Consider the following 15,566-nt stretch of genomic DNA (forward strand, 5'->3'; position numbering starts at 1 on the left):
TGCAGTAAACACACAAATCTCAAGTGATGAATTTTCCTATCTGTGAACTCGAGTAAGCACCACCCAGATTAAGATATAGCACATTTCCAACATCCCACACTTCCTCATTCTTCTTTCTAGTTGACAAATTCACTTAAAAAAATGGCAGTAAAATATCCATGACCTAAAACTCACCATCTTAACCACTTTTATGTGTACACTTCAGCGGCATTAAGTTCGTGACAAAATCACTTTTAAAATATCTTAATATATTTGGCTGTTATCCTTTCAGTGTTACTTTTGCACATAGATTAAAGAGTCAAAATTGTTCTTAACGGCTTATTATGAAAAGCAACAATTTCCACACCCACACTGTGATTTCCTCTTCATTTTCCCTCCCCTGAGGAAACCACTTTCAGCTCTTTCAATGATTCTCCATACTTCCCAAGGACACAATTATTTTGCTGCTTCTTGATTTTTGTTTTCGCATTGACTTCCCACTATGGGAGGTGAGGACTGAGCTCTCTTTCAGGCCCCTCTTGCCACATATTCACACGCCTCCCATCCCACCCCCCCATTCCTTAAATTTATATGATAATTTTGGTTAGATCTATGTTCAGTGTTCGCATTTTCCTGACCATGTAAAAGAGATTCAACTGAGTCAAATAGTATACTATGTCACTTCTTTCCTGTGAAACTTTTTGTTTTCCCTGGAAAACCCAGTAATTGATGGACACTTGGGTATCATCTCAAGGTTGTGGTCTAAAGCTTAATAGTTACCCTAATTCCTTGAGAAGGTGTGGGAGATATGACTTGAGTGGAGCCCAGACAATCTCTCCTTGGGTCATCCCAGGAGACTGAGTTACACTCTTCTCTATTCTTTCCCACCCCTTTCTCTCCTCCTCTTTTCTACCCTCAGCGGATCACAGGCTCCCAGTTCTCTCCGAGGCTCCAGTATTTTGGGCAGTCACTGAGCGGGGGCCAGGACCTCACAGCGGATGGACTGGTGGACCTGGCTGTGGGGGCTCAGGGGCACGTGCTGCTGCTCAGGTGAGAGCACACCAGGTATCTTCTTTTTCTTTTTTTTAACATATGTACTTCTTTTTATTTTTAATAATTAAAAAAATATTTATTTATTTATTTATTTAGGCTGCATTAGGCCTTCGTTGCTGCTCGGGCTTTCTCTAGTTGCGGCAAGCGGGGGTTACTCTTCATTGCGGTGCGCGGACTTCTCATCATGGTGGCTTCTCTTGTTGCGGAACACGGGCTCTAGGCGTGTGGGTTTCAGTAGTTGCAGCACGCGGGCTCAGTAGTTGTGGCTTGTGGGCTCTAGGCACGCAGACTTCAGTAGTTGTAGCACGTGAGCTCAGTAGTTGTGGCTCACGAGCTCTAGAGCGCAGGCTCAGTAGTTGTGGTGCACGGGCTTAGTTGCTCCCCGGCATGTGGGATCTTCCCGGACCAGGGCTCGAACCCGTGTCCCCTGCCTCGGCAGCCAGATTCTCAACCACTGCACCACCAGGGAAGTCTCCCAGGTATCTTCTTTTTAAGGAGTGGCTTTGCTGTACGAAGGCCCCTGAGGGCCCTCTGGTGTCCCCCCACAGGTCCCAGCCGGTGCTGAAAGTTGAGGCGACCATGGAGTTCACACCCAGGGAAGTGGCAAGGGATGTGTATGAGTGTCGTGAGCGGGTGGTGAAAGGCCAGATCGCTGGGGAGGTCAGAGTCTGCCTCCGTGTCCGCAAGAACACATGGGACAGGCTGAGAGAAGGTGAGGCTGGGTGGGTAAGTCTCAAGAGGTTAAATGACTGGGGACATGGACGGGTGGCCCAGAGTAAAGTTCTCACAGGCTCCGATAGCCTTCTTCAAGCTTGGGTGGAGTGAGCAAGTGGTTCCCCTGCTGGGGGGGTGGGTGGGGAGGCCCAGCAAACACCCCTAAAGAAGTAAGCATGTGGCACTCCTTTACACTCTCAGTTCTCCAGAGAATGAAGGGCCCCTGTGAACTAACCAGGTCTTTTTTTTAAACTGAGAGATAACTCGTTTAAGGGGGAGATTGAGCTGATGAAGCTAAACACAAACTCACAAAGCATTCAGATATGCATTTTATCACAACTAACTTGACTTCCTTCCTTGTCTCTATTCTCAAAGAGTGGCACTGTGCTTGGGGTGAGGAAGAGTAATGATGGTTCTAGAGGGAAACAGGGGGAGGGGATAAAATTGGTTTCTAGCAGTAATCTTACCGGACTGAGGAGATAGCAGTCAGAGTTTGGGGCAGCCAGCATGGCTAGAAATTGAGAGCAAAGTCTTGGAGACTAGAGAATTACAGTGTCCCAAAATCTACATAGAAATTTCCTGTAAGTCATTGGCTGACTTTTAAGCCATGCATGTCCAGATCAATACTCTTAGAAACTCAGTGGAAGACAGCAACTGGAGATCTCAAGAGTTGAACAGAAATCTAGCAGCTTCCCCATGCTGGGGAAGCAGAGATTTGAAAGGGACCTTAAAAAACACCTTGGTCCTTCTACTGGGACAATGTCCATTGAAACCAGCAAACCAAGAGAAACAATAGACAATAGAAATAGACCCATAGGTGATTCAGCAATTAGAATGATCAGATAGGAATTTAAAAGATAACTAAAATTAATATCTTCAAGAAAAAATAGGAAATGATGGAGAACTTCATAAAAAACCTGGAATTCATGAAATAGAGTTAAATGGAAACACTAGCCCTGAAAAATACACTGAATGAAATTGAGAATTCAATAGATAGATTTAATAGTAGATTAGAAGCAGAACAAACAGATATATACTACTATATATAAAATAGATAAACAGCAAGGATTTACTGTATAGCACAGGGAACTATATTCAATATCTTGTATAACCTATAATGGAAAAGAATCTGAAAAAATATATGTATAACTGAATCACTTTGCTGTACACCTGAAACTAACACAATATTGTAAATCAACTATACTTATATTTTAAAAAAGTAGAACAGAGAATTAGTGAACTGGAAGGTAAGTAAATTGCAAGTATCCAGCTGAACACACAGAGAGAAAAAAGGATGAACAATAAACCATAGGAGACATATGGGACATGGTGAAAGATCTAATAAACATGTAATTGGAATTCCAAAAAGAAGGGAGAGAGAGAGAGAGAATAAGAAAGAAGCAAGAGTTAAACCTAAATGGTAAAAGAATGTGAAAAAGAATAGATACATGTATATGTATAATTGAATCACTTTGCTGTGCACCTGAAACTAACGCAACACTGTTAATCAACTATACTCCAATATAAAATAAAAATTAAAAAAAAAAAATGGTGGTGAAGAATTTTCTAAAATTGATGAAAAACATCAAGATTCTCTACCAAATTAGGAACTTCCCTGGCCATCTGGTGGTTAAGACTCCCTGCTTCCAATGCAGGGGGCGTGGGTTTGAATCCCTGGTTGGGGAACTAAAATCCCATATGCCATGCAGCCAAAAAAAAAAAAAAAAAAAAGATTCTCTACCAAATCAAAGCAAGATAACATTAGACATTGTACCATCCCAAGGCACAAACTGCTGAAGGCCAAAGACAGAAAAAAAGTTAAAAGCAGCCAGAAAAAAATATACTTAATTTTCCAGTATGTGACAGAATAGCTACTATTTATTGAGCAGTTACTGTGTGGCAGACACTATGCTAAATGCTCTGTAGGCACTATTTCGTTTTCACTATTGGGAAGGTCCAATTATTATCTTCAATTTAAAAATAAGGAACTGAGGTCCTCAGAGAGGTCAGCTAACATGTCCAAATTCAGATAGCTGGAGAGCAGAGGAGCTGGGCCTCCACCTCCTGCCAGTCTGACTCCAAACCCAGGCTCCTCACCACCATTCTACCCTGTCCTTTCAGGAGATACCCAGAGCACCATCACATATGACCTGGCTCTGGACCCAGGTCGCCCACATTCCCAGGCCATCTTTGATGAGACAAAGAACAACACTCTCAGACATATAGTGACGTTGGACCTGAGTCAGAAATGTGAGACCCTGAAGCTCCGGTTACTGGTGAGCAGAGGGTGACCATACTCCTGGGTCCTCCAAGCATGGGGTGGGCTTTGGATGCTGAGGAGGGCAGACCACCAAAACCCCACTGTCTCTCAGGATTGTGTAGAGGACTCAGTGACCCCCATTGCCCTGCGCCTCAACTTCTCTCTGGTGGGAAAGCCCTCGTCCTCTTTTGGGAACCTCCGGCCAGTGCTGGCTGCAGATGCTCCGACACTCTTCACAGCCTTGGTGAGTCTGGGAGTTGGAGTCCAGCAGGGGTGTGGAAGGGACCAGAGGCCAAGGTTGTTGAAGCTCATTTTATTTCACTTCATATAATTTTATTTCAAGATTTCATTTTACTGTTTCATTTCACATCTTTTCATGATTTCCTTTCATTTTTCTCATACTCTGTTTTGGCAGTTTCCCTTTGAGAAGAATTGTGGCAATGACAGCATTTGCCAGGATGACCTCAGCATCACCTTCAGTTTTATGAGGTGAGTTTCCTGTCCTCATTTTTACCCCCAGACCTGCACCATGACCTGCTGCTCTCTTCTTCTCCTGGCCCCCAGGGGAGCCTGGCGCAGAGCAGCTGCCTCAGAGGTGTGTTTGTGTGGCTGCCTCGTGCACTGTCTTCTCCCTCCGAGTGTCCGCGCCTCCTTCCCGCTGGAGCAGACTCGCTGCAGGAAAGCACTCAGCATCTCATGGCATGGCTTGTTCCCACCACAGCCTGGACACCCTGGTGGTGGGTGGTTCCCGGGACTTAAACGTGACGCTGACTGTGAGAAACCAGGGCGAGGACTCCTACAGAACACAGGTCACCTTCTTCTACCCATCTGGCTTGTCCTATCGGAGGGTGTCAGGCGCCCAGGTAGCCAAACCCTTCTCAGGCTCCATCTGCCTTTGCGTTCCCTGCCCCCATGGCTGGTGTTTGACATCATCACCTCTGCCTCCCTTGCCTTCCAGAACCAGCGCTCACAGCGGTCCTGGCGCCTGATCTGTGAGTCTGACGTCTCCACTGAAGGGTCTGGGACCTTGAAGAGCACCAGTTGCAGCATAAACCACCCCATCTTCCCAGACAACTCAGAGGTCAGGCTGTTGGCTCCTCCTCCCTTTTTCTCCTTTGTCTTCCTCTGAATTCTTCCCAAGTTCTTCTTCTTTTTCTTCTTCTTTTTCTTTCCTCCCCCACCTCCTCCTCCTCCTCCTTCTTCTTCTTCTCTTTCTTCTTTTTCTCCTTCTCCTTCTCCTTCTCCTCCTTCTCCTTCCCCTTCCTCTTCTCCTTCTTCTTCTCCTTCCTCTTCTCCTTCTTCTTCTCCTTCCTCTTCTCCTTCTTCTTCTGCTATTTCTACTTCTTCTCCTCCTTCTCCTTCTCCTCCTTCTTCTTCTTTGCTGCACTGCATGGCTTGTGAGATCTTAGTTTCCTGGCCAGATATTGAACCTGCACCCTCGGCAGTGAAAATGCATGGAGTCCTAACCAATGGACCGCCAGGGAATTCTCTTCTTTTTTTTTTAAAGTAGATGTTTCTTTTTTTTTGAAAAACAGCTTTATTGAGAGAAAATTCATCTACCACACAGTTCACCCACTTCAAGTATACAATCCAGTAGCTTTTGCAATGTTCACAGTGTTGTGCATCCATCACCATGATCAATGTTAGTGTATTTTATTACCCCAAGAAAAGACCCTGCTCCCCTTAGCCATCAGCCCGTGTCGTCCCGTCTCTCCCAGCCCTAGGCAACCACTAATCTATTTGCTGTCTTGAGATTCACCTATTCTGGATATTTCATATAAATGGAATCATATAATAGGATTGCTTCTTTGACTGAGCCTCATGCTTTCAAGGATCATCCGTGTTGCAGGATGTATTAATACTCAGATTCCTTTTACTGCTGAATATATTCTGTTGTACGGATGTGCCACATTTTATTTACCCATTCTTCAGCTGATGGACATTTGTGTTGTTCCTTCTCTCTTACTCTTGTCACTGTCTCTTCTTTCTCCAACTCCAGATCACCTTCAATATCACATTTGACGTGAACCCTGATGCTTTCTTTGGAAACAAACTACTTCTCAAGGCCAATGTGACCAGGTGCGCTATGCCTGGCCTCCTCCATTTTGAGGCCCCAGCCCCCGGACCCCCTGTTCAGGGTAGACCATTGCCCTCTCCCCACTGGTTCTCCCTTCAGTTCATTTGTTTACTCAACAAACACCAACTGAGCACCCACCATGTGCCAGGCATGGCCCCCTGTGCTGGTGGAACAGTGATGGACAAGACAGCTGTGATTCTTGCCCTCACAGAGGTTATAATTTAGGGGCAAAGATAGGAAAGCCGATGATTATGATACAGTATGAAATGAATGATGTCCAGTCTTCTTGGGAGATTGGTGTTCAGAGAAGACTATACATTCAGGCTGTGAGTTAGCCAAGCAAAGGCATGAATTGAGGCTGGGCATGAAGACAGAGAGAAGGAAGTGTGGACCAAGCAAAGCCCGGAGACTGCAAAGGTCAGGCTGAGTTTGAGCACAGGAGGCAGGATTGAAGGAGTTGGTTAGATATAGGCCGTGTCATGAAATGACGTGATGAGTGCTCTTAGGGAACTTGCAGTTTAACTTGGGAGTGACGTGATCACTTTTGCATGCTAGGAAGATCACTCTCCAGGAGCTGGGGAGATTGGGGTGGGAGTCATTTTGAATTCAGGGGACCAGTGAGAAGAAGGCATCCTTCTACAGGCGTCCGTCCTGGTGAGTAGGGATGGGCCTGGGCTACACAGGGGCAGCCCTGGTCTTTCCTACAATCTCTGTTTCCTCTGTTGGATTTAGAGGACAGCGTTTAGGATGCTGAGAGGACAGGACTTGGTGATTGGTTGGTGATGGAGGGTGAGGGAGAGGAAGAAGGAGAAGGAAAGGCTGATTCTCAATTCTCAAGAGCTATCCAGAACTCTCCGTTTCCCTTCAGTGAGAACAACATACCTGGGAACAACAAAACCGAATTCCAGCTGCAGCTGCCTGTGAAGTACGCTGTCTACGTGGTGGTCACCAGGTACTGGCTGCTGGGGCTTTTAGTTCTGCTTTCACCACTGGGCTGGACATGGCGCATTGAGTATCTGTGTGCACGAGTCTGTGCACGTGTGCCTGTGAGTGAGTCTGAGGATATGTGTGCACACGTGTGTGCCTGTACGTGCATGTGTACGTGTGTGTGTGAGGGACCCAAACTGGCACATGCTGCAGGTCCCACCCACACTGCCCCTGCACACCATCCCGCTCGCACCCTCTCAGGGCTGCGTTACCCGCGTGCCTGTTCACCCCTTTACACACTTAGCCCAAGACCCCCCTCCCAGGACTCCCCTGATGTTCTGTCACCTCCTGCCCCTTCTTCTTTCTCCCATCAGCCTTGAGGTCTCGACCAAATATCTCAACTTCACAGCCTCAGAGAAGACCAGCCACATTATAGAGCATCAGTATCAGGTGGGGAGCTGAGAAGGAGCCTGGGGAGGGAAATCGAGATGATGGGAACACAGAAAGAATGGTAGGAGGGACTTCCCTGGTGGTCCAGTGGTTAAGACTTTGCCTTCCAATGCAGTGGGCATGGGTTTGATCCTTGGTCGGGGAACTAGGATCCCGCATGCCACGTGGCCAAAAAAAAATATGATGGGAAACATGCATGAGGTGCCTGCTTTGGGCCAGGCTCTGTTCTAAGCTTGCTGTGAATCCACACACACCACCACGTGCATCCGTATGTGTATACACACACGTATTAACTCATTTTATCTTCGTAATGACCCTGTGATGGAGGTACTGTTGTCTCCCCCAGTTTATAGACGAAGAAACTGGGGCTCAGAGAGGCTAACAGAACATGCCCACAGTCTCACCCCTAGTGAGTGGAAGAGCCACTGCTTCTGACCAGCCTGTCTGGTTCTGGAATGGGTGTTTAACCCCTGTGCTCTCCTGTCTCTCAGAAAGCACCAAGAGGCAGGATGCTTGGGTCTGTGAGGCCTGATTCAGTACTGGGCTGTCGGGAGTGGGGAGCCTGATTCTAGTTGCTGGTGGGGGCAGAAAGGCCAGAACCCTGATATCTGCCCGCCCCCCACGCAGTTCAACAACCTGGGAGGGAGGAAGCTCCCCATCAGTGTGGTCTTCTTGGTCCCCATCCAGCTGAACCAGGTGACCGTGTGGGACCAGCTCCACGTCACCTTCTCCCAGGTAAGCACAGCTGGGCCTGAGGATTGGGCCCAGCTCCTCTCTCCACAGCCCTGGTCTTTCCTAAAATCACTTCTGTTTCCTCTGTTGGGTTTTGGAGCCATTTCTGACCCTCTCTTGGACCTCGGTTTTCTCACCTCCCGGAGGGTGGACCCAGGAGCCCTCGCTTCAATCTGTCCTCACAGCGTCCCTCTTTCCTCAGAACCTCTCCAGTAGATGCCACACCAACAAGACTGACCCTCATCGCTCTGACTTCCTGGGGGAGCTTAAGAAGACCCCACTGCTGGTGAGACTAAGCCCAGCCTCAGCCTCGGGGCTGCACGCAGACTCCGCACTGCCCCCTCACCTGGGCCCAGTACCGGCTCTCAACTGCCGGCTGAGTGCATGGGATGTGGCCTGCATCCAGCTTTCCTGCTCACCTCTCTCCCCTCCTCCCTTCCCCAGAACTGCTCCATCGCTGTCTGCCAGAGAATCCAGTGTGACATCCCGTCCTTTGGCGTCCAGGAAGAATTCAAGGTCACCCTCAAGGGCAACCTCGCATTTGACTGGTATATCAAGGTAGGTGGGCGCCTGAGGCTCGGCTGGGCACAGACGAGATCCTCCAGGGCCAATGGGTCCAGCTCCCATCCTCTCTCTCCCACAGACTTTGCATAACCACCTTCAGGTTGTGAGCACTGCGGAGATCTTGTTTGATGGTTCGGAGTTCGCCCTGCTCCCAGGACAGGGCGCGTTTGTGAGGGCCCAGGTATCTGTCTCGGACGCAGAGGGACCGCTGGAGGCAGGAGAGGAGGCTGGGCTTGTGGGAGAGAGAGAGAGAGGGGGCCGGGGAGGAGGAGTGAGGGTTGTGGTTAGGGGGCACAGGGGATTTAGTCATGGGGTTCGGGGAGCACACAAGGTCTGACTGGGGAACCCCCAGAAATCCAGAGTCTTTCTCCCCTGATGCCCCCCCTCCCCCTCTCCCTGCTCCAGACAGAGACCAAGGTGGAGCCTTACGAAGTACATAACCCTGTCCCGCTGATCGTGGGCAGCTCGGTTGGGGGGCTGGTGCTCCTGGCCCTCGTCACTGCCGGCCTGTACAAGGTAACTCCCCCGGGGCCCTCTTCCTGCCCCTCCCCTCCCCCCACCCCCACGGCTTCTCACTCAGCAGCGCCTTCCTGGGTTCAGCTCCCAGCTGTGCCTCGGGCAGCTCACAGAGCCTCAGTTTCTTCAGCTGTAAAATGAGACTATAAATACCCATTCTGTGGAGGTCTTTGGGCTCGTATCTCTAGAGCACTTAGAATGGTCTCTGGTACAGAGTAAACACTATATAAAGAGTACTTATTATTATATTTTAGATTTCTTTCCCTCTTTTCTTTCTCAATAGTGATGCCATCCCCCTCCCTGTCCCACTTTCCCCAGATCTATTCTGCACTCCGCCATGTTATTCTTTGCATCTCTTGGTCCCGCCATCTCCCAGCCTGGCCTGCATGGCCTTCACTCGCCCTCCTGGCCTTGGTGCCCTTACTCCCCTGCCTCTGCCTCCACAGCTTGGCTTCTTCAAACGACAGTACAAGGACATGATAACTGAAGCTGGTCCTGAAACTGCCTCCCCCCAGTAACAGCAGCTCCTTCCCCACTCCTTGCTGAGTGGCCTCCCCTGCAGCAAACAGGATGTGGTCGGACCGAAGAGTGAGCGGGTCCCCAGGCTGCTGGATGGACACATCTGTTGAGAGACCAGGGCGGTGATGTCTCACTCAGGAGCAACCTGCTTGGGTTTCCATTCCTCTGTGTGTGTGCACGCGTGCATGAGTGTGAATTGTGTGTGTGGCTCAGATCTCTCTCGCATGAGGACAAGTGCCTTCTGCACAAATCTCAGGCAGAAGGGAGTTGCTTGGGCTTCCTTGTGTGTGGGTGGAGGTGCCATTGGTTCTTCCTCGGGGACAGAAGTGATGGCAGCTTTTGTGGGTGAACACAAAGGGAAGTGCAAGAAATCCTCCCCCAGCTATAGGAAGCGAGACCTCCTTTTGTGGGTGAGCCTGCAGGCCAGCAGGAGCCCATGAAGCTGGGCCTGAGCCTACCAGGACAAGCCAGCAGGAACCTGTCCAACCCATTCCACACTAGAGCTGATGTGTCCAGTGCGCAATGGTGCACCTCCCTTTATGTATTCACTTTATTATTTTAATGCTACTTTTATTTTTTGAATGGATGAACAGGTCCGTAGTATCAAAATCAAAAGACACGCAAGGGTGTGTGATGAAGTTTCCCTTCCATCCTGGTCTGCCAGCCATTTAGGTCTCTTGTAAAGGGTAGTCCAGGTTATGCGTTTGGGGGTCTCCTTCACAAAGATTCTAGGCATATGCAAACACACACACACACACACAAGCTTTTTTACACAAATGGCAGCATGCATTGTTTATACTGTTCTGCATCTTGCTTTCTTCATTAATATGGCTCAGACATTGTTTTATATCAAGACATAAAGTACTTTTTCATTCTTTTATATAGCGCACCATGTTCCACTGTGTGGGTGGATCCTAACGTCCTTGTCTCCCTCCGATATATTATTTCCAACTTCTCGCAATGACAAACAATGGTGAATTAATAAATTGAATATATGTCGTTTTTGCATATGTGTAAGATAATTTATAGGATACATTCCCGGAAGTCTGAATTCTGCCAGAAGCAACCCCAAGAGAAGAATTTGAGTGAAAGAAGCTTATTTAAGAGAGACTCCAGGAAATACCAGTGGGGGAGGCACGTGAGCTGGGGAGGGAAAGGCAGCCAGTAAAGGGTATATTATCAACAGAGGGACCATTATGAGCTCCTGGAGTGTAACCCCACCGGGGAGGTCTGGGACGCAAAGTAGAACACACACCTTGACGCTTCCCACCCGAGCAGAGAAGGAGCTGACGTATGGATACACCAATTCCACATAGTTATTGGCTGAGGGTTGCTCTTCGTGGGGAAGGAAGTGCTAATTTCCTGGCACCTCTGGCCGGCCCTGAATGTAGGCAGAGCGGCTCTGGTGGCCAGAGAAAGGGCTACAGATGCTGCCAGTTGGAAGTCTGCCAGGTGAGCATAGCCCCTGGCAAGGCCCGCAGGGATCCGGGCAGGGTACCAACAGCACTTGCTATGAAGAGTGAGTACAGATGAAGTTTTGATAGCTGTTTCTAGGTAGCCCTCCCTCCTCTGGGGAGTTCTCCCACTGCCCATCTCCCAACCTTTGCCAGTGCAGTACCCACGACTCTGCCCTTAGCACCCATCCTAATGCTCACATCAGTCCTGCTAAATGGCCATCTCTTGCTATTTACTGATGTCTGAATTTCACTTATGAGGAAGCTGAGACTTAGAGAGATCATCTCAATTGCCTGAGGTCATACAGATAAAGAGGAGATGGAGCTGGGATTCAAACGTGTTTCTGTCTGGCTCCAAAGCTTTTCTCTTTTACTGTCCCGACGGCCTCAGAGGAATGGCCTGCAGCAGGCACGAGGGAGGTAGTGGGGAGAGAGTGGCTGTTGTTTAGCTGTTATAATATCAGGTGAACCATATGAAATCGCTGACACATTTGTTGACAAAAATGGCAATTGCATGCAGTTCATCGAGATACAAGAAAATCATGGCTTAGACGGACATCTGCTCCAGATGTGATAGGAAGGAGGGCAGGTGAGGGAAGTGTCCTAGGGGAGGCGACCCCTGACTCAAGTAGGGGCAAGAGTCTTCCAGTCAGAGGGCAGCACATGTGGGGCTAGAAGAGTGGGCAGGAGCTTGGGCATATGTGCTCTGTAAGCTAGAGTGAGGAGTTTGAGTTTTATTCAAAGTGCAATTAGATGTCATCAAAGGATGACTGATAAGACAATGGCCCTTTGTATCTTTAGGGGTGTTGCAACACATGTCACCTGAAATTGTTCTACATGATTTCTTCTTCTGACTTCAAAATCCATTAAAAATCCATTTTCTTCTTCCTTAAGTTGAAAGACAAAAGACCTCAAGATCTCCAGATGTCCTTAACTGACCCAGAAAGGAGAGGGCCTCTGTACCTGCAGGCACCTGTCCTTGGATGGGCAGTCAAGGCTCAGAGTCCACATCGGCCTCTTTGCACTGGAAACTTGTGTTGAATTCAGTCAGATAGGAGCTTTATGATAGGTTAAAAAGTAAATTATTTCTAGTGACAAATTACCCTAGCATGATCACAAAGTTACTAATAAACAGGGCCATAAATCTCTGGTGAGAAGCAGATAAACCCAGGAAAGTCTGTCCTTGTTTTTACGTTTTGGGGTTCAGAATAAACAAATCTCTGCAGTCTCCACCCTTCTTTTCTTACTTAGTAATAGGTTCTTATCTGGGACACCGTGGAAGATTGTTATATTGTTATATTAATAGTTACGACCCTCGATGAATTGTGTCTCCCTGCATCCCACTCCCTTGCAATGTGACATTGCTGCTGCTCCCATCAAGTGGTGGGGTCTTCCTCTCTACCCTCTGGAATCTGGGTTGCTCTTGTGCTTTGCTTTGACCAATAGAATGTGGTAGAAGGGCTATTGTGCAAGTTCCTGGGCCTAGACCATCAGAAGCACTGCAGCTTCTGTGCTCAACCTCTCAGACTCCTGAGACCACTGTGCTGAGACCCAGCAAGCCTACTGGAGAATGAGACAACTGAGGCCCCCAGCTGACAGCCAGCACAACCGCATGCATGAGGCCATATTGGACCTTCCAGCCCAGTCAAACCATCCAACAACTGCAGCCACAGGCAAGTCTAACAAAAGAACTGCCCAGATTGTCACTTCCCAGAACTGTGAGAAATCATAAATTGTGGATGTTTCAATCCACTGTGTTTTGGAGTGGCTGGTTATGATGCAATGGATAACTAATACAGCCAAACAATGAAAGAACATTTCCCATTTTCCTCTGTGGCTAGGTGTGGCCATGTAGCTAGATTCTGGTGAAGGAGATGTGAGTAGAGTGAGTGAACAACTTTGGAGTCAGGTCCTTTGAGAGAAGGAGTATGCTCCTTTTCTCCTTGCCATCTTTTCACCAGCTGGAGTGTGAATGTTGTGGTGCACCATTTTTTCTTTTTTCAATTTTGTTTTATTTTATTTTTTTTAACATCTTTTTTGGAGTATAATTGCTTTACAATGGTGTGTTAGTTTCTGCTTTATAACAAAGTGAATCAGCTATACATATACATATATCCCCATATCTCTTCCCTCTTGTGTCTCCCTCCCTCCCACCCCTCTAGATGGTCACAAAGCATGAAGCTGATCTCCCTGTGCTATGTGGCTTCTTCCCACTAGCTATCAGTTTTACATTTGGTGGTGTATATATGTAAATGCCACTCTCTCACTTTGTCCCAGCTTACCCTTCCCCCTCCCCGTGTCCTCAAGTCCATTCTCTAGTAGGTCTGCATCTTTATTCCCATCCTACCCCTAGGTTCTTCATGACCTTTTTTTTTTAGATTCCATATATATGTGTTAGCATATGGTATTTGTTTTTCTCTTTCTGACTTACTTCAGTCTGTATGACAGACTCTAGATCCATCCACCTCACTGCAAATAACTCAATTTCGTTTCTTTTTATGGCTGAGTAATATTCCATTGTATATATGTGCCACATCTTCTTTATCCATTCATCTGTCGATGGACACTTAGGTTGCTTCCATGTCCTGGCTATTGTAAATAGAGCTGCAATGAATATTGTGGTACACGACTCTTTTTGAATTATGGTTTTCTCAGGGTAGATGCCCAGTAGTGGGATTGCTGGGTCATATGGTAGTTCTATTTTTAGTTTTTTAAGGACCCTCCATATTGTTCTCCATAGTGGCTGTATCAATTTACATTCCCACCAACAGTGCAAGAGGGTTCCCTTTTCTCCACACCCTCTCCAGCACTTATTGTTTGTAGATTTTTTGATGATGGCCATTCTGACTGGTGTGAGGTGATATCTCATGGTAGTTTTGATTTGCATTTCTCTAATGATTAGTGATGTTGAGCATTCTTTCATGTGTTTGTTGGCCATCTGTATATCTTCTTTTGAGAAATGTCTATTTAGGTCTTCTGCCCATTTTTGGATTGGGTTGTTGGTTTTTTTGATATTGAGCTGCTTGTAAATTTTGGAGATTAATCCTTTGTCCGTTGCTTCATTCGCAAATATTTTCTCCCGTTCTAAGGGTTGTCTTTTCGTCTTGTTTATGGTTTCCTTTGCTGTGCAAAAGCTTTTAAGTTTCATTAGGTCCCATTTGTTTATTTTTGTTTTTATTTCCATTTCTGTAGGAGGTGGGTCAAAAAGGATCTTGCTGTGATTTATGTCATAGAGTGTTCTGCCTATGTTTTCCTCTAAGAGTTTGATAATGTCTGGCCTTGCATTTAGGTCTTTAATCCATTTTGAGTTTATTTTTGTGTATGGTGTTAGGGAGTGCTCTAATTTCATTCTTTTACATGTAGCTCTCCAGTTTTCCCAGCACCACTTATTGAAGAGACTGTCTTCTCTCCACTGTAATTTCTTGCCTCCTTTATCAAAAATAAGGTGACCATATGTGCGTGGGTTTATCTCTGGGCTTTCTATCCTGTTCCATTGACCTATATTTCTGCTTTTGTGCCAGTACCATACTGTCTTGATTACTGTAGCTTTGTAGTATAGTCTGAAGTCCAGGAGCCTGATTCCTCCAGCTCCGTTTTTCTTTCTCAAGATTGCTTTTGTTATTTGGGGTCTTTTGTGTTTCCATACAACTTGTAAAATTTTTTGTTCTAGTTCTGTGGAAAATGCCAGTGGTAGTTTGATAGGGATTGCATTGAATCTGTAGATTGCTTTGGGTAGTATAGCCATTGTCACAATGTTGATTCTTCCAATCCAAGAACATGGTATATCTCTCCATCTGTTGGTATCATCTTTAGTTTCTTTCATCAGTGTCTTATAATTTTCTGCATACAGATATTTTGTCTCCTTAGGTAGGTTTATTCCTAGGTATTTTATTCTTTTTGTTGCAATGGTAAATGGGAGTGTTTCCTTAATTTCACTTTCAGATTTTTCATCATTAGTGTATAGGAATGCAAGAGATTTCTGTGCATTAATTTTGTATCCTGCTACTTTACCAAATTCATTGATTAGCTCTAGTAGTTTTCTGGTAATTTTTTTAGGATTCTCTATGTATAGTATCATGTCATCTACAAACAGTGACAGCTTTACTTCTTCTTTTCCAATTTGGATTCCTTTTATTTTTTTTTCTTCTCTGATTGCTGTGGCTAAAACTTCCAAAACTATGTTGAATAATAGTGGTGAGAGTGGGCAAACTTGTCTTGTTCCTGATCTTAGTGGAATTGGTTTCAGTTTTTCACCATTGAGGATGATGTTGGCTGTGGGTTTGTCATGTATGGCCTTTATTATGTTGAGGTAAGTTCCCTC

At 46.6% G+C, this 15,566-nt stretch overlaps 1 protein-coding gene across 1 annotated transcript in view; it reads left to right on the forward strand.

Moving 5' to 3' along the window:
- The window catches only part of ITGAM (integrin subunit alpha M), a 35,860-nt gene extending 25,866 nt beyond the window's left edge, over positions 1-9,994 (forward strand). The window contains exons 15-30 of the mRNA XM_061210143.1: positions 899-1,029; positions 1,581-1,744; positions 3,868-4,022; positions 4,119-4,250; positions 4,422-4,495; positions 4,728-4,869; positions 4,965-5,087; positions 6,006-6,085; positions 6,952-7,035; positions 7,385-7,460; positions 8,088-8,195; positions 8,395-8,478; positions 8,637-8,750; positions 8,836-8,937; positions 9,162-9,272; positions 9,719-9,994. Coding sequence (XP_061066126.1) covers positions 899-1,029; positions 1,581-1,744; positions 3,868-4,022; positions 4,119-4,250; positions 4,422-4,495; positions 4,728-4,869; positions 4,965-5,087; positions 6,006-6,085; positions 6,952-7,035; positions 7,385-7,460; positions 8,088-8,195; positions 8,395-8,478; positions 8,637-8,750; positions 8,836-8,937; positions 9,162-9,272; positions 9,719-9,790 — 1,752 coding nt within the window. The 3' untranslated portion in view covers positions 9,791-9,994. The remainder of the gene's footprint in view (positions 1-898; positions 1,030-1,580; positions 1,745-3,867; positions 4,023-4,118; positions 4,251-4,421; positions 4,496-4,727; positions 4,870-4,964; positions 5,088-6,005; positions 6,086-6,951; positions 7,036-7,384; positions 7,461-8,087; positions 8,196-8,394; positions 8,479-8,636; positions 8,751-8,835; positions 8,938-9,161; positions 9,273-9,718) is intronic.
- Positions 9,995-15,566: the final 5,572 nt, after the last annotated feature.

Source organism: Eubalaena glacialis, chromosome 13 (genome assembly GCF_028564815.1).
Source record: "Eubalaena glacialis isolate mEubGla1 chromosome 13, mEubGla1.1.hap2.+ XY, whole genome shotgun sequence".
NCBI lineage: Eukaryota > Metazoa > Chordata > Mammalia > Artiodactyla > Balaenidae > Eubalaena > Eubalaena glacialis.